The 18,859-nt window shown below is 42.9% G+C and overlaps 1 protein-coding gene across 1 annotated transcript in view; it reads right to left on the reverse strand.

The window, feature by feature from the left end:
* GRM3 (glutamate metabotropic receptor 3) overlaps positions 1–18,859 on the reverse strand; it is a 103,796-nt gene that overhangs the window by 42,450 nt on the left and 42,487 nt on the right. Inside the window, 2 exon segments of the mRNA XM_036401767.1 lie at positions 2,707–3,086; positions 3,089–3,309. Of these exon segments, the coding sequence (XP_036257660.1) occupies positions 2,707–3,086; positions 3,089–3,203 (495 nt within the window). The 5' untranslated portion in view covers positions 3,204–3,309.

An 18,859-nucleotide genomic window follows, 5' to 3' on the forward strand; every position in this document is an offset into this window, starting at 1 on the left:
TAAATAATGTATATTTGATGTGTGCTGCATCCAATCTACTGCCTCAGATATGGATTTAGTCTTAGATCAGTGATCACCAGAAATGGGCTTCAAAGGGACAGGCTGACAGATGTTGTGCAAGAGGCCACAGAGTACTTTAGAAATGTGATCTGACTCCCTGTGAGTGTCTGTGAGGGAATGAAATACCTGCACCATCTCCTCTGCTGTAACTACTTTTATAGATATGTCTTTTAGGCTACCTTATATCTTCATGTCCTTTGGACACACTTGAACTTGGGGTGGACAGAGGAATACACTGACCACAAACCAAAGGTACAGCAAAAAACCTCCCACTCCTCCACCAGTGGGATAGGGCAGTCATATGATGCTTCAAAATACTTTGCCAGCCTTCAGACAGTTGTACATCTGGGAACTGCTGAACAACAGGAGGTATCTTATAGAATTTCTTCTTTTTGTTTCTAGTCACTTCTGGAACTCATTCAGCTTTTAGCATCCACAACAACCTACTATTTGCTGGTTTCATTTGATGTACTCTTTGTGTGATTGGAAGAGGCAATGAAAAATGATTTCCTTAACAGTTTGTGCTGCCCAAGGTTCTGTAGCTACCATTTTCCCCCTTCAGATGTCTCTTTTTCAGTCTGAAACTTGCTCTTTGTGCTCCAAGTGATCAGACCCACAAAACTGGCAAGGGATACATTCCTGCTCTGCTAGCTGGTCCACAGAGGGAAAAAAAAACACTTCTACTACAAGAGATGGTTGAGATTTTGCCCTGCAAAAACTGTTCTTTGCAGTTTGGGTAAGGATTTGCCCTTGTACCTCCTATGAATACACAGATGAGTTACACATTGGAATACAAAAGGAAATAAAACACAATTTCTTTAAATTCTTTGTGTGCATGTCGTGTTCTTGCATGTCCTATGGGATCTGACCATGCTCCAACTGATGGGATTTTATGCCTTCACAAGAGCAGCAACCAGCTCCCCAGAGTAATTCTGATTGAAATGAACATTGGATGAACTCTTGCCCTATTTATGTAAAGGCAAATGAGGTTCTGTGGGCTTTCTGTCACTGCTGGGATAGTCTGCAGTACACAGGAACTCTTATTGCTGTTGACACTGGTGCAGCCATTAAGGCTTGTGCTCAGTCTGGAAAAATGTCCCACACTGAGTCTGAAAAAGCATGCTGCACTGTCAAGACTTGGTGCCTTTGGAAACCTGCAGCTGACCATGAAGAATGCAGGGTCTTAGTCTGCATCAGACTGGGCTTAAGACAGCACCCTACTTGTGATTATGAGTCATGTGAAGTGGCTTGCTTTGTTTGACCCAAAATAATGTGAGCGCAGAATCACAGAATCATTTAGGTTGGAAATATCTCCAAAATCACAGAGTCCAGCCTTTGACTGATCACCACCATGTCAGCCAGACCTTGGCACTGAGTGCCACATCCAGTAATTTCTTTAAAATATCCAGGGATGGTGACTCCACCACCTTCCTCCCTGAGGAATCTGTTCCAATGCTTAGCAACCCTTTCTGTGAAGAAATTCTCCTGATGTCCAACCTGAACCTCACATAGTGCAGCTTGAGGCCATTTTCTCTCAACCTGTCACGGGTTGCTGGTGAGAGGAGGGCACCCCTCATCTGGCTGACTTCCTTTCAGGTATTTGTAGCTATAAAGTCCCCTCTGAGCCTCCTCTTCTCCAGGCTGAACACCCCCAGCTCATTCAGGAGGAGACTCTTCACCATCTTTCTCTGTAGACCCTTCACCATCTCTGTTGCCTTTCTCTGGACGTGCTCCAGGACCTCAATGTTGCAATGAGTGGCCCAGGACAGGGCACAGGATGCCACTGTTGATACAAGCCAGGATTCCATTGGTTGCTTGGCCACCTGGGCACACCTGGTTCATGTTCAGCCACTGTCAGCCAGCACCCCCAGGTCCTTTTCTGCTGGGGGACACTTCCCAGCCACTCTTCCCCCAGCCTGTTGTCCTGCAGGGGGTTGTTGTGACCCAAGTGCAGGACCTGCACTTGGCCTTATTGAGCCTCATACCACTGACCTCAGTCCATTGATTCAGTCTGCAGAGTCTTCCTACTCTCCAGCCAATCAGCACTCCTGCCCAACTGAGTGTCATCTGCAAACTGACTGAGGGGACACTTGATCTCCTCACCCAGGTCATTGATAAAGATATTAAACAGGTCTGGCCCCAGTACTGAGCCTTGGGAAACCCCACTAGTGACTAGAAGTAAGACAAGGATTTATTTTTAATTTTAAATATCTATGTTGTTAAAATGACAAATGTTATGAACGTGCAGCATGGCAGGAACACATGTATTCAGACACGTAGGTGGTATCATTTATGATTGATGTGAACAAATATCTGCACTTAGAGCTGTAAAAAGTGTCATGAAATGCAAAGTTCAAAATAAATACTAAGACTTTTGGAAACTTCAGAGGCCTTCAGGAGACACCATAGGAAGTGTAGGATACACTTCAGAAGAAGTGGACAGCTGCTGGAGGTTTGAAGTACAGTAAGTATTTTAAAGAGTGAATCGAACTAATGTAAATTCAGTAAAAATCATATGCTAGCTTGACCCCTAGGGTAAAGTAATCAAGCTAAGACTTGCTTTATTGGCAAACTTAAATAAGCAGTGGTTCTCTCACTGGAATTGCAGATAAACAGTTCTCACCTGGTGGGGCTGCTGTGACTCACCTGTATAGAGACGCTGCTGTAGGAGCCACCAATGACTCCTGCAATGAGCAGTGGCAAATTCTCCTGGATGGCATAGGAGCCATCAGGGCACATGTACTCAGTTTCATCCACTTTAGTCAAAGATGCCCTGACAAACTCCAAAGACTGTTCTAAGGCATATGTATCCCTGGAACACGTGTCCAAGATGTGAACTCCAAGCTTAATTCCCGGCAGCAAGTAATTGTCTTTGTTGATTTCATCAATTGCAAACAGCATGGCCTCCAAGCGCTGGATGCCTCGGTCTTCATTGATTCTCCCACATTCTTCTATCCCAGTGCCTTTTTCCTTGATTGGGAACAAGCCTCCCAAGACCAGGTCTCCTTCTATCTTAATTTCTTTCTGACAAAGCTGTGGTCACTTAGGGAAAGGAAAACTCCTTTGGAAAATAAAGCTAGCGCAAGGACTTGGAGTCTGGTGAACATCTTCATTGGTCCTGTTTTAGCAGCTCTAAGAAACATTGGTGGGAGCAAAAACACTCTTCAGTCCTTCTGATCCATTGCCAGATATGAAGTGCTGTCCCACACGCCAGTCAAGAGCAAGCCAACAAGTCTTTCCACTGGACCTCTAAAGAAGAGATGGAAAGAATTAGAAAAGGCAAAAGGAGACACAGGGATGTGAGATGCCCTAATCACACAACCATCCCTCCCTGAGGCAAACAAAACTCTTCCAAGCAAATTAAGGTAAATACATAAATAAATAAGAGAGACATGAAAGAGGAGAATGACAGACATTACAAGAAGGAGTCTCGTGTTTGATGCTTGCTCAGGGCATGAAAATGCTTGCGGCTGGACTTTCTCTCTTTAATATTAATCGCAGCTCAGGGCTCAGATCAAAGGGAGAACACAGCAGTGATGTGTGTGCTTAGGATATGATTTTACTCTCACTAAGGTTAGGACAGTTTGCCAATGACCTGAAAAGGAGAAAAATCAAATCTCAGAGTGAAGATTGCAATGTAGTAATTTTGTAAATAAATACGCACATGCACAGTCTGTTTGTGCAACACAGATGCGTGACTTGTCCATAGACTCCTTGTCAATTTCTCTTCAAATTTATCAAAGTGGCTGCCTTGATCTCCCAATCCTGAGATGAATTGTGTGGCAATAGTTAAGCAGAACACTTTAATAATTTATTTCTGTACTTACCTTTTCCTTAACAGAGTATATACTATTAGAGTTGCAGGGTTATCTATAATTTAGAAAAACTTAGCACAAAGAAATTGAAATCAGCAACAATTAAGATTTAACACTGAATAATGAATGAGCATGCATATTGCAAGGCAGTTGTTTATCCTAGTACAATTTCAACATTGCTGTACCAAATTGAGTGAAAGGATAGGCTTTTCGTTCATATTTACTCCAACATTGTTCTCTCATAAATCAGTAATGGGTCAGATGCACTGTTAAAGGTCTCCCTCTGCTATCTGAACAGTCTGAGCTGCAGACTGTCTGAGCAGAATTTTCCATTCAGAAATGTCAATAGAAAAAAGGCCTCCTCATCCCTAAATGATCTTTAAGTAAGCTAGTTTGTTTATCACATGTGGATTATTACACAGGTCCAGAAAATATATTTTCTGGTAATTTTTAACAGAAGAAATGATGTTGACTGTATTCAGCAGTGTTTTCTGTATCAGACTTAACTACTCTAATTTACCAAGCATTATTCAAGTGTATACAGGGCATGTAAAATGGTGGTACTATCCCATTGGAAATCATTATCAGACAAAAAGGTGACACTTGTCACATAAATGGCTGTGTGGTTAATAATTCAGTTCCATTGTTTTCATCACTAATACACTGTTTAGATAAAAACAAGACTTGGGATTTTTTTAATGCAATCTCCATTTTATTTACCTCTGTGGCTTCTGTTGCCACTGTATCTCAGCAAACATTCATACATAAAGCTTTATAACAGTGGCAAAATATTTGTTTTCCCTGTTTCACACTCGGGAGAAAGAGACACAGAGAGATGAATTGAGATTCTCGGAAGATTCTAAATTCAGATTTTGATTTGCTCGGCACTCACAGTCACTATGAAAATTTGGAAAGGTCAACTGTGCCCTAAACCCTCTGGTTCCCACTGAGTCCCTGAGTCTGAAAAACTTCCTAACCAAGTTCTTCCAAGCCTGTTCTTGAGTGATTTACCTAAAGTCATCAGCACAGCCAAGAATCAAACTTTGATCTTTCCCAGTGCTCCTCTGATACCTTAGCAATAAACCTCCCTTGTCTACTATTGCTCCCTCTGGCTTTTATGTGAGTCTTTTATAAGGTCATATTAAACCAATCTGCTTTCAACAGCTCTTCAACACAACCAGGAACAACTGAATTTCCCCAAGAAAAGGCTTTATAATGGGACCCTCTAGAAGGTTTTCTAAAACTACCCTGGGACAGACCTAGAGCTACAGAAGGGAGGATGCTCTCATTCCCTTGAGTCCTTCAAAATTGCTAATTTCTGTAAATGGCACCACCTTCCACCTTGCATCTCCTCTGTGTCTCAGGAATGTGTGAGTCTCTGATACATGAGCAAGAAAGGATAGAAAGGTACTAAAAATTATTTCAAAATTGAACATGGACAACTGATTTCCTCAGCAAAGAATGCAAAGGATTTCTGTGTTCTGTCACCTATGCTTGTTACAGTGGTACTGCTGAGGGAAACTGGAATCGGTGATGGGATCAGTCCCTGCAGAACCCAAGGGGCAATCTGACTAGGTGAGGATTGGGAATGACCATTTCTCTTATTCTTCCTTGCCACTTTGTGCTGACAGCACTGGTCTGAAGGTGTCTGGGGATGTGAAAGGAGGAGGTGGTGGGAACCTCACTCAGGTTGGAGAACACAGGTGACTGATCCCCACAGTCCTGCTCTATCTGGGGACACAGAGCTTGGTGATGGGTGTCTCCATGGGTGGGGAACACCCACCTGCACTGATTGTCTTACCCTCCCCAGGGCCTGTGGAGTTCTGAGCTTGTCATGGGGGCTTTGAGACTGCAGGGTGACACCACGGATGCAGAGTCCTGGTTCCCAGGAAAAAACATCCTATTTTATGTGTTCAAATCCTCTCTTTATAAATGGGAGACATTAAAGGAAACCACAGCTTGTGGTATAAAATGTGCTTCTCTCCTTCATCAGACTTGGCAGCACTGCGGTCCGTGCAGTGGCATTGCAGTGTCCTGCTGGGCACCAAGGATGCAGAGCAGAGGTTCAGAGTGAAGGTGTTCATGCAAAGGCTGATTTGTCAGGGGAGGTTTCCCCTTTGGGTTGTGAGGGATGGGTGCCTGCAGGGTTTCTCATGGGTGGGACTCCTGGAGGAAGCTGTGAGGCAGTTTTGGGTGGTCACTGTGGAGACTCTGAACAGGCATCTTGGTGGGATGGAGACTATTTTAAAGCAGATCACAGAGATGGGCTTGCAGCTTAGTTCCTCTCATGTTCTCTCTGGTGTGCACCTCCCACATGCTTTCTCTGCAGCTTGTGTAACTCAGGACTATATATACAAACATTTTGTACCTATTCCAGGCTGATACAGCCCATATTCCTCCTCTTAAACATGGTGAAGATACCACTGATCATATCCTTCCTGAAGTGATTTCACTATACTGACCCCTCTTATTGGCTTTTGCAGAGCTCTTAAAGCATGTTTCTGGGATATTTCAAAAAGAAGTGCTTGCTGACCAAGAGAAATTCTTTTATTTTTTGTTTATATTTAAAGTCTTAATGTCAGCTACCAGCAGGGCTGTGTTGTTCTAGGTGTTCTGTTAGTACTGCATTCCTGCCCTATAGCCTTTGGATCTCTGGTGGAAATAGAAGTAGAGTCTGGGTGTAGAAGCAGTGTAAATATCAACATGGAAAATAAACAGGCTGAAGGAGAAAAGTTTCCACATCTGCATCAGAGGGTTTCTGCCAGCATTGCTCTATCTGAACTTTAGCCAGAAGCACTCAGCTTGTGAAGCATCTTCATTTGGCACTCCAGAGCCCCTTCTCTTTCCACCACAAGAAGCCCACAAGGGGAAGCTGCATCTGCCCTTGGGGGACACTCAGCACATCCCTTACTGAAAGCAACTCACTTGTGTACAATAGCAACTGTGCTGCTCTCACTCTAAATCCACTTGCCTCTAGGTCTGAATCATCAGCTTTGGTGGATTATTTCTCTGTGTGTAAAAGCTGATTGCACAGATTTACTATTTCTTGGTGTAAATTTGCTTATTTACTAAGGATGGGCACATTTTTCTTTCTATGAAAGCAACAAAAATGAGAAAGAGGTTTGGGGTTTGGGGTCTGGGGTTTCTGCGTTCAGTATCCCACTGATATAATCTCCAAAACTAAATTTGTCTTCCAGGGCTGTATTCACATGTCTGCAGCTCACAGAGCAGGTCCACCTGTGCTGTTGGTTCAGAGATGAATTCTTATCAGACTAAGCATTTTCAGCCTATTTGTCTTGTAGGTGTCAAACTTCAAAGAGAATTGCAGCAGAATTTTTCATTTAGCCAGATGACTTATAAATCAAACATTATTGCTCATACATCAGTGGCAATTTTGTCCATGCCTTCCATCATACCAGCACCAGTGCTTGGTACTGGCAATCCAGCACCCAGCAGCCATGCATTTTCCAATCTGCCATTTATGAGGATGGAATGGGAAGCCTTACAGAGCTGAGGCACTTCAGATTGCCTAGCTATTTTTCAACACCATTAACTAATGAATAGGGCAATATACATGACAGGACTAAAACTCTGGAGAGGTTTCCTCTCCTCCCTAACATGTGCTCTATCTTAAATTTTCCCACATTTGTTCCCCCTCACAGTGTTTTGCAGGGCTCATCTGTTTATGCAGCTTCCTGACAAAGGATGCAACAAGAGCTGACGTGGGTGCTGGAGAAGATTATGTTTAGCTTTATTGTGGGTGGCTCCCCCTTGGCAGTTGAGGATTTATACTGCATTATTCAGAGCTAAAACGTGGTATTGTGGTGCCTGGAGCCATATGCCAGCTCGGTATCACCTGCTGTCCTTTGTAAACTTTCTTTGGAGGAGAACCATGCCCAGTGTAAGGTCACAGAGGAGCTTCCCAGCACACCTGCGCTCTCGTGGCATTTTACAAATATTGAAGCTCATAGTTTCATCAATAGATCTTTCTCCAAGGTCACCCATCAGAGAAGTATCTTTCCCTGAGCCCTTGCTGTGCCCTAAAATTTTATCTTAGGGAAGCAAATTTCTAAAACAATACAAATTTCAGCTCAAAATTCCAGTGTGTCTTTCAAGAGTGACACAAGAAGCTGAATGCCAAGATTTCTTTCTCTCAGAGATCATGGGTAACTTGCACAGTAGCACAGATCATCCAACACATTTATAAATTTATATGTGCCCTGGCAGAGCTTGACCTTAATACCTGATGAGAACTGCACTGAAATATAATGTCTTATTTAATCAGAAAAAAGTGACAGACAAGCTTGGGTCTCCTTGCCAATTATAATTAGAGATGTTGTCACCTCTGGATGAGAAATATTTGTAAAGTGATCCAAAGCTTACAGTGACAGACCTGTGCCAAGCACAAATTGCTCACACCCTGATTCTGGCTGGCTGAAATCTGGTAGCTTAAATCAGAACATAAAAGAAAACAAAGAAACAAACAAGCCAGGGAAAAGTTGCAGAACACATGATGAGGTGAAGTAAATTTCTTCTATGGAAATGGAGAATTTCCTTCATGAAATGTTAATCAGGTACTGACATATAAATTTGCTAAAATTAATCAAAGTGCATTAAATTTCAATTTTTGGCTGTCACATCTCAGATTTTTTTCTTGCCTTGTGAAAAATGACAAAAATGGCTTTCCAATTAGGTACTTTTGTGAATGTCACTTCATCTTGAAAACCTGTACATGAAAAACATTAATTATTGCAATTAGCACCAGCAGCAGCATGAGGCTACAAACCATACAAATTCATGCCATATCTAGTATATTGTAAAAGAGTTTGAAAAGCCCTAAAAATTTTGGGGAAATTTCAGTATAAAGACATATAAAGCAAGATATAATACATCAGAGTAGGAGTAAATCACCAGTCTTAAAATAAAACCTTATATTCTGTTGCTTTAGAACAAGAAGAAAAATTCAGAACACTGTGTTACTATTTGCACTGTGTTAGCATCAACATCTGATGCTTTATGTTTCCTACAATGTCAACACAGAGCAGATGCCTGGCCCTCTCCTCAGAGATCTATGATATCCTGTTTCAGAAAAAAAGGATTTAAAATATTAATCAGAGGGGAAAACAGATGTCTTTGACGTGTTACTCTTTAAGTTTCCAGATATTAAATGACTTTATAGATGAGAACTAGAGGTATTAATTTAGCCTGGTGAGGAACAAGGAGCCCCTGAAGATAGTCAGACATTAATATGGTGTGGAAATATGAGTCTTTGTTATTTGTTAAAATACATGAGAGCATTTGGCACTGTCTGAGTTCTTCCAAAGTGAGTTTGGTCTCAGGAGAAGGAGTTACAATGAGCAGACACCAGAGGCAGAGCTCTGGGTCAGGCCATGCAGGCTCCTAAATCACTGGAGTTTCTCCCTACTCTGAAAATGAGTACATTCAAGTGCACTGAGCAGTCCAGCCGTGAGCCCGAGGCTCTGTGCCATCTGGACAATTTGTGCTGTAATGATCTTGATGTAATGCAGGGTTAGACCTCTGAAAGTCCCACCATCCTCCCTTCTGTCTTCTTTGGAATCAGCTGAATCCTACTGCTTTTTGTCCATCTGCTTATTTCTTCCAGGCTCTGGTGACAGCTGAAAGCCCACCAGCAGAGACTGCAATGAGCAGGCAAGTGCTGTGTGCTTATTGATTGTGTGTTAGTTGGCTTCAGTCTCAGCCTTCACCTGTGATCCCAGAAAGGCATGGAGAAGGAAAAAATGGGAGTATAAAGTCTTTGGGGACAAAGGAGCAGCTGGCTTCTGTGACCTGTGGATGTCACTGCAATTATTCCTCCTAGGGGATGTGGGAGCACCAGCCCCAGGCTAAGGTCAGCAATGTCAAATGTTGGGTGAGAGAGGTGATGGCACAAGTGTGGAGTAGCTTGCCCAGAGTAAACCATGATGTTTTCAGTGTCATGTTGGGATGAAATATTTAGCTAAGAGAAGCTTTAACACTTGTGCTTAATGCAAGTGAGGCTTAACTAAGTTAACACCATCCAAAGTATAGCCCCCCAAGGAGTATCTGTGCATTTACTCTTTAGACACGTATTTAACCTTTCCCTCTTAATTGATTCTTAACCATCTATTTTTTTTCTGCCCACACAGAGATCGTTGCTGCTTTGTGCCCCTAATCACTTCTCAGCTCTCTGCAAAGCCTGCAGGGTTTTCCTTGAGCCTGGATCTCCCCTGAAACTGTGCTCCAGCTGAGGAGCTCTGCCTGGGCATTCTTGGCTCACTCCAGAACGAGCTGCCAGATTTCATTCTTGCTATTGTGCCAAGATGTTTTCCCCACATTCTGGCAATACAGAAAATATGGCTGAGCCTCTGCATATGTGGAGGGCAGAGAGTCCTTTGCTACTATTGTTTCTGCTGAGGCTTTGGCTGGCAGCACAGGCAGCCTCAGAGTCACACCAGACTCACAGGGCAGCAGTGTGCACCCTTTTTCCTCTCTGGCTGTATGTGTGGTGATTTCTGCTGCCACCCAGCTCTGATGGGACCCAGTCCTGGCTTGTACCCCCAAGCAGCAGCACTCAAACCTGGCTTGGAGCTCTCCACATCACTGCGCAGGATGGGAGAAACCGGGATAGCGGAGGTGATGGCAAGCAGTGGGCAAAGTCCCCTCTGTGGCTTCTTCTCACTGCCCCAATTTAGTGATGAGTCAAATAAAAAACCTTCCCAGGCTGGTGCTCCCATCCCTTTCTGGTCTGAGCAGTATCTCCTAGTTTGCCACAGCCATACCAAACACTCAGCTGGAAATTTTCCAGGTTAAGATGGTTCTTCTCATTTGATAGAGGCAATATTTCTCCCTCTGACATATTCACTGCAGGCACTTAGAGCAGGAGCTGCTGCCTTGCCCTTGCCTGTGCAGGGCTGAGCTCTTGTCTCATCACCCCTGACCAACCATTCAGTGATGAGATTCCATCTGCTCAACTTGCTCACTATAACGTGGCAACCTTTCTGACCTTCTCCAGGAGAATCTCCTGCCTATTCTGGTTAAGCAAGTCACCAGGTGTCTCTGGGACCCCCGAAGGCACAAAAACATTTCTAATGAAAATATAGGCTTTTCTTTGGGTTTGCCCAGCATCTACAATATGAGGTCAAGGTAGGTGCCTGATTGCCCTGACAGGGTTTCACCTACTGGCCACTTGTTTTGTTGTGTTCCTGGTAACAACACAAAGCAATAGAAAGGGATCAAAACATGGAAGGAATATTCAGGTTTTAAAGACCTATTTAGCAGTGGATTGTAGCTTTTTGATGTTTAGTTGTTTTCTCTCCTTTTTTTTTAATATAAAAGGATTAAAAATTTAACAACAGTAGCCTCTGTTGAAATGATCCTTTCCTGCACCCTCCCCCCCAGAGCCCAGACTGGTAACTCTTCCATCACATGAATGTTACCTCCAGGCAACAGCATTCAGCAGAGTGTGAAATCACAATTAACAGAGCAAGTGTTTTGTAAGTGAGCAGAGACGGCCACAAATTACATCCTGCTATTAGCTGACTTCAGATCAACATTGTTGAACAGCTCCATGATTACTGGGCTGTGGCGTGTATTAAAAAAACATTAATAAAACATAATTGATCATGAATTGTGCTTACTGCCTTCATAGTTCTAATCACAAAAGTCTCAGAAGTTTGCTGGAAACAAAAGCTGCCCTCAGCTATTTGTGGGAACTGGATTGTACTAAAAATTTTACAGAATTTGTTCTGCAGCTGTTGTAAATCAGAAAACTACTGAAGCCTGTAGGGTTTGCTGGCTGATAGATCCTCTTTGCCTTTTTCTTTTCCAGTCAGAAGCACAAGACCGCCTCATCTCCACCAGAAAGTACCACTGGAAGTGGGAACAATAGCTCAGTCTGCCATGCACCAGGTGTGTCCTTATGTCACCAACAGGGAGCAGGAGCTGGTGGCTGCTATTTACTGGAAACAGGCAAATACAGAGCTATACTTCAAAAATACTCATATTTATGGCTCTCTTTTGGGCCCCAGATTATTTTCAAAGCTTAAATCAGGTATTCTTACAGGAATCTGGAATGTTAATTCTGATTCATGACCCTATCTGGGCTCACGGAAGGACAAGATATGTCATAGAAGTTTATGGCTACATTATCAAACTCGGATGCCCTGCTATGAATTTATGGACTTGAAAAATGCTGTTCACAATCAGTCAAATGTGGGACTTCAAATGTGACACTTGAAGGTCCAGCCAGTGAACAAATGGACTGCTCCTCTTCATCAGTTAAGTGCTTCAGGTACCTAAATCTCACTCAGGATGAGAATTCCCAAAACACTTCAGACCCTGCCTGCACTTGCTGATCAAGGTGATGCTTAACTCCACTTCTAAGCCACATTTAGTTGGAGGAAGATGGAACTCTGCCAAAGTCCTCAGGGAAATGGGCTCAGGGATGTGGGCAGGATCTTGCCCTAGCTGTAACTATTTAAGAAGTTTCCTCACCCAACAGAGAGGTGGCATAAAGTGAGGAATAAACCTCACAAGTTCTGAATCTCTCCTGTTATGACCACTAAAAATGCTAGTGCTAGGAGTGTTGAAAAATCTTAGAAGTGTGTTGAAAAATCTTAGAAGTGGATCTAAAATTAGGTAATATATTGCCTGCATTATTTATTGACTTTTTTTCAGCCTGTGCCCTGGTAAATAAACTTGTATAAACAGTGGGAGTAGATTGCTTAAAAGCATTTCCTGTTAAAGAGCTAGCAGCAAGAGTTATTTTTAATGAAAATAAACCAGAGAAAGCAAATTTTTCCTGTTCCTGCAAAAATTTATCCCATGAAGGCAGCAACGAGTATGCTTTGTCCTGAGCAAGGGAGTGACTTCTACTGCTAAGAAATGAAATGTCAGTCAGTTATCACCCAGACTCATTTCAGTTTAGTACTCAGCCCTTCGAAGGTGCATCCTGGAACAAACAGCTCCAACCTGCACCAAGCTCTTCTCTTTCCATACCACCTGTCCCTCCCTCAGATCTGATGCAAACTGCTTGCTTGGCTCCTTTCGTGCAGCTCCACAGCAGTGTGTGTACATGCAGACATATATTTTTATGAGAGGAGCCAGAACCTCACACCCCCAACACATACCCTGCATTCTCTCACTCTAAATGGCCATTGCTATGGCAACAACAGCTTAACTCAAAATTTAGAGAGGCATTTAGCACAAATTATGAAAGAAGAGATGAGACACTGGGTAAAGCCATGTGTGGTTTGGTGGCTCACTGTGTCTCCATTCACTGATTGCTTCGGGACACCCTGGGGACCTTGCCACTTGTATTCTGTCACCTTCTGCCCAGCACTGTCCAGGAAACAGCTTTCTCTAGCACTGCCTTTGTCTTTATTCTTTTCTGTGCTGACAGTAAATGGACTTTCGGCCATCTGGTTGGCCACAGAACTGAATTTGCAGTCCACCCAGCTTGGCCCTCAATCCCTCTGCCAGAATAATTCATGGCCTGGTAGTGTGATGGGGAATTCCTTGCTAATGAAGGGAAGGAAGGACACAGGCCCTATTTAGAGTATCTGGAACAGTGCTAGTGCTCTGAGGAAGGCCCAGCTGGGTTGCTGGATGAAGCACAGTGCATGTCTGTGACACTTCTCCTTGCAAGGAGTTGCTCTGTGGTGCCAAATCTCCGACATAACGACAAAGCAGAGGAAAGACAAACATGAATAACTTCAACAATTCCTGGTGAATTCTTGTTTTTCTAAAGCCTGTGCAAAATTTGTCCTATGTTCTTCTATAAGGTCACACCTTATATAAGCCAAGATCAAAGGTCTACAGGGAGAGGGACGTTTCAGAAGGGCATGAGAGGGAGCAGATTTACATTAGATATAGAAATTATTGCTTGTGAGAGGAAGAGGCACTTGGACAGGTTGCCCACAGATGCTGAGGACTCCCTATTGCTAGAAGCATTCAATTTGCTGGGGCTTGCTAGGGGGGTTGAAATTAAATGGTCTTTAAGGTCCCTTCCAACCCAAAACATTCTATGGTTATTCTGTGGTGATGATCCTTTGCTTTGGATGAAGCACGAAATTAGCAAAAAATATTCAGAGAAATGCTCATATCTAATTTTAGCCATCTAAAGTGAGGGTCCTCCTTTGGAACATAAAGCTAAGCAGGATGAGCCCAGCTGTTAACTGTGCTCCTTTCATCCCTCACTAGAGGCAGACAAAGAGTTTTGGTGAAGGAAGAGTTAAAACTGCTTTGCATGGATGTTTGTATAGAGGCTTATAATTTCTTGGAAGGCACAGTCCACAGTAAGGATGTACTCCTGCCTCACTCCAGGAGGAGTTAGATCTGATTTATTTTGGGAGGATCAGGACTGGATATTCTTTCTGTGTGGCCTCTGTGCCTTGTAATAACAAGCTCTCTTGTTATTACAATTCTCATTGTAATCTAAGATTAATACTTGTATCCCAAATTTCACCGAGGCCAGCATGAATGAATAATAATCCCATTAAGGAATTCAAGAACTAGCCAAGAGTCACTAGTTGTATTTGTTAACAAAACTGAACCAGAGGTGAGGATTTCATTGCTTTGCTTGCACTTTCTGGCTTTGACTGGGGAGAAACTTCATGATTGCCAACATTTCTACTGACCACAGGAAGGCAGAGCCATCCTCATGGCAGCAAGCACGCAATAAAAGCCATTCTGTGATAATTGCCTCAAATTCTCCTGTCAGGCAGCAATTGAAAAAGGAGACCTGAGAAACCACAAGACCAGGTGCATGAGGAAAAAAAGTAGGTTAGGAATTGTACATGCCAGATTGTGAATCAGGCTGCACTCCCCTCAAGGGCATATTCTTCCAGTTCCACAGCTTGTTTCATGGAGAGGGAGATGATGGAGAAGAACCATCTCTGGAGATTGTTTTTCCCGGGACTGTGGTGTTACTCCACATGCCAGTGTCGTGCCTCGGGAAGGCAAAGGACCCTACATCCCAAGTGATGAACTGCAGAAGGAACTTTGAGCAAGGAGAAAAATCAGGAAGCAAACAGCAGCCCTGGATGTGGCTGTGCTGCAGCAGTAGCTGAGCAGCAGCTCAGGGTGTGCTGAGAGTGGGGACAATTCTGAGGGTCTCACTAATAGTGACTGGGAAGAAGGGAATTACAAAATGATAAAAAGCATGGAAAAAGTGAAGGAACTTGAGGGGAAGTTTTGAAATTCATTTTCTAGGGCAGATATCTTTGACAAAATTCTAGACCTTGAAGCTACATGACAGCTTGCAGGGAGAAAGAAATGCAGTTCTCTAAGTTTTAAATTGAATGACCTTAAGTGCTTTTTGGGGCTATCACACTCAGTTTGTCAGCAGTGAAATACCCTCCTTTCATGGCTCAGGCCCAGCTACCTTTTCTCAGGAAAGCAAAATCAGCATAGCCAGCATCTGCCTTTCCCTATTCCACCCAGGAATATACATGGAAAACAGGGGAGGCCTGTGAAAGCAGGTGACAAGATTTAAAATGGGAACTCCTATGGCATCCCTCCAATATAAAATGAAGACAACACTTGAGTAACAGCCTACTCTTATCACAGGCTGCACGTTTTTGGTACATCCTAGTAGGTTGTGGAAGTGACATCTACATTTGCAATAAAAAGGTGTCAAGATGGCCAATACTCCTGACCACTGGAATTCTCACTGCTTTGGATAAAGTACTGACTGCTTTAACTGTACCCTACCTGTAACTTCCCTGTCTAAAACAATTCTGCAAGGCGTGAAATCAGGGTTTACTGAATTCAGAGGCAAGCTTTCCCTGATGTCACTCAAACACAGGCTATCCCCAGGTGACACTTGTGCTCCAGTTTGAGTGTATTCTTTCTGACATAGGATAAGACCAGGGCATTTTATTTTTTCCAAGACAGATACATCATCTGGCAGTTTCCAGCTGATGTAAGATAGGTTACAATAGTGATACAGCCTATCTGTGGAAAGCCTCTTTTCCTGTGGTTTCCTGCAGGGGTTTTTGGTGTTTGCTGTGTGGCTGAGCTCACTCTTCAGCCTTTCTTTATCAAGGGTTTTTAATCACGTTTTTAATTCCTTTATTCAGCCACCTTCCTTTCCCCAAAAAAGGAAACCTGTAACAAATTAATGCCTTCAAAGTCTGTATTTTGTATGATTCTGGTGACACTGGCTAGCATTCAAACTTCATTGGAATTGACAGTTAATGTAATTGCATAAGCCCTATTTCCTTAGGAAAACAGCCTTCAAAAGACCAGGGCATGCTGCAAGAACTCCTCTATCCTTTCAGAGTCTCAGGTGTTAACTTTTTAACCTCCCCTATTGTTATGCAAGCACAGCTTTATTCCTGGAATTTGTTAATTATAGAATGTGATTCATCAAATATATTGTAGACACTGTAATGGGATGAAATAAATTGCACACTATTGTATCTACTTCTCTCCATGGGCAATGAACAGGTTCTGTAGAACTGGGCAAAGGAATTTCCTGGGTGGAGTGGACTCTTTAGATTCCCCTTTAGTCAGTGAGGCCAACATGGCCAAAAGTTGTTGGCATGCAATTCATTTCACAGAATCACAGAATCACAGAATCAGTCAGGCTAGAAGGGACCAGTGGGTCACCTGCTCCAAACTCCCTGCTCAAGCAGGGTCATCCCAGAGCACAGGATTGTGTCCAGATGGTTCTTGACTATCTCCAGTGAGGGAGACTCCACAGCCCCTCTGGGAAATCTGTTCCAGTGCTCGGTCACTGCTCAGGACAGAAATTCTTCCTCATGTTCAGGTGGAACTTCCTGGGCATCAGTTTCTGCCCTTTGCCCTCTTGTCCTGCTGCAAGGCTGAACAGGCTCAACTCCCTCAGCCTGTCCTTGTAAGAGAGATGCTTCAGTCCCTAAACATCTTTGTGGCCTCTGCTGGACCCTCTCACTCGTACTGAGCAGCCCAAAAACGGGCATAGCATCCAGATGTAGCCTCACTAGGGGTGAGTAGAAGGGCAGGATCACCTCCCTTGACCTGCTGGCAATGCTTTTCCTAGTGCATCCCAGGATATCATTGTCTTTCTTGACTCCTGGGGCACATTGTAGCTCATGGACAGCTTGCTGTGCCCCAGAAGCCCCAGGTCCTTTCTATTTTAGGCTGATTGACACCCTGCATTCTATTGACTATATTGATGAAATCCACATATAGTCACTCAGCTCACATGAGCCATCAACAACAAAGACATCTCCATGGGAGAGACTCCCCTTCATTCTCAGATTTTCAGTGTAGCAGGGGCTTGGTCCCTTTGTCACATTATTTGGATGTTATCAGGCCTTGTGCAATAGCACTAAAAGCTCTCCTCTGTGAAAAAGAGCAATACCATATGAAACAGGGAGAACTCACATTTTGCAAATCCATTTTTTCTGTGGGCAGTGTTTCAGTTTCATTCTGGGATCATTGATTTGCTGGCTTTGAGCTGTTTTCTTCATCAAGCCCAGAGGATAAGCTTTTTTTGCACTGCATCTTTCTCCCTTCTGTGGCTAATGCTAGTTTATTCTCCTTCAAATCTTATGTAAAGCTTTTACAGGAGAATGCATCTGTGATATGCTCTTCAGTTGTTTTTTTGGAAAAAATATGAGTAAACCAGAATAAACTGGAAGATTGTCAGTGTATTTTGCAGATTATCTGTGTTCCAACTCTACTCACAGGAAAATGCAAAGTCGATTAAAACCCACCAAGTGTAATAAATATGTTTTTTGATTCTGTCAGCATGGCTAAAGATAAAAGCTAATGGCAAATCCATAATACAGTCATACAGATCAAATGATCTATCAATCCATAAGCTTGCATTCATGACAGATAAATGCTCTTATTATCTTCACAGCATGCCCCAGTTAGTCCAGCATGAACTTGGTGAGTTAACTTGGCACTCTGCTGTCAGGGTGTTGGCATGCAGGAAGTTTGTTTGCTACAATAGCATTTTAAATGCTGAAAGCTCCATTTCTTCAGTCTGTGAACTGTTGCTTTCATTGATTACTGCTCAGCTCAGCCTCTCAGCAGCTCCCAGGTGTATCCTTCTCCTTTTTTTCCAGTTGTGACCTCTTTGTGTTCCTCTTCCAAGCCTTCCCCCTCTTCATGCCAGCAGCTTCTTTCTCCCAAGTTATTGGTGCACTGAGCCTCAAGGAGAAAACACTCTACATTTCCACTCACCTAGGGCTTGAGACAACCACATGATGGGAAATCCTTGAGGCACCACAGTCAGGGAAAACTTGTACAATTTTCAAGATAAATTCAAGAAGTTGTGTCAGTTATCAACTGACTATGAGACTTTTGTCTGGTCCACTGGTTCAGTGGGTCAAGGGTATTATAGACTTGAACTACAACTTCTCCTGTATGAACTGACTGTTTTGATCTAGGACTCTAATCACAAGGAATAAAACACTGCAATGGCCAAATCAAGTACCAGTGAAAGAAACTCCATTTGTGTCAATCATAGTTATCTTGTTGATGGATCTGTCCCATTGTTAATGTTAAAACCCTTTTTGTTCTCTTGTTCCAGATATTCAGAATTATTCATTCATCCTGAATGGATATTTTGTGCTTAAACTGAATCTTAGAAGCTTATTTAGAACCACTTAAGATCTTAAATTAAATATGAGTGTAATGTGGGGAGGCATAGAAATGAAAGATTCATAATTTTTCAATTGTAAAATTAAATTCCTCCTCCTTTCCTCTCTGATTTTATGCATCTAGTACAAAGTATATGGAATTTGAGTAGGTGTACTAAGAAATTCAGAGAGTTTTGATAGATATCTGCATGTGAGAGATACATAACTTTTGTAGGTCCACAGAAATATATCAATTGATTAGTTTCTTTTCTGATAGAAGTTGCAGATTTTCTCCATTTACATTTAAAGGCCAACAGAACTGACGTATGATTTTTTTCCTATTTTGTCTATTGCATCTCAGGACCCACAGGGAAGAAATTAAAAACTCATCATCTGGCCAGCATGGAG

Source organism: Molothrus ater, chromosome 5 (assembly GCF_012460135.2).
Source record: "Molothrus ater isolate BHLD 08-10-18 breed brown headed cowbird chromosome 5, BPBGC_Mater_1.1, whole genome shotgun sequence".
Taxonomy (NCBI): Eukaryota; Metazoa; Chordata; class Aves; order Passeriformes; family Icteridae; genus Molothrus; species Molothrus ater.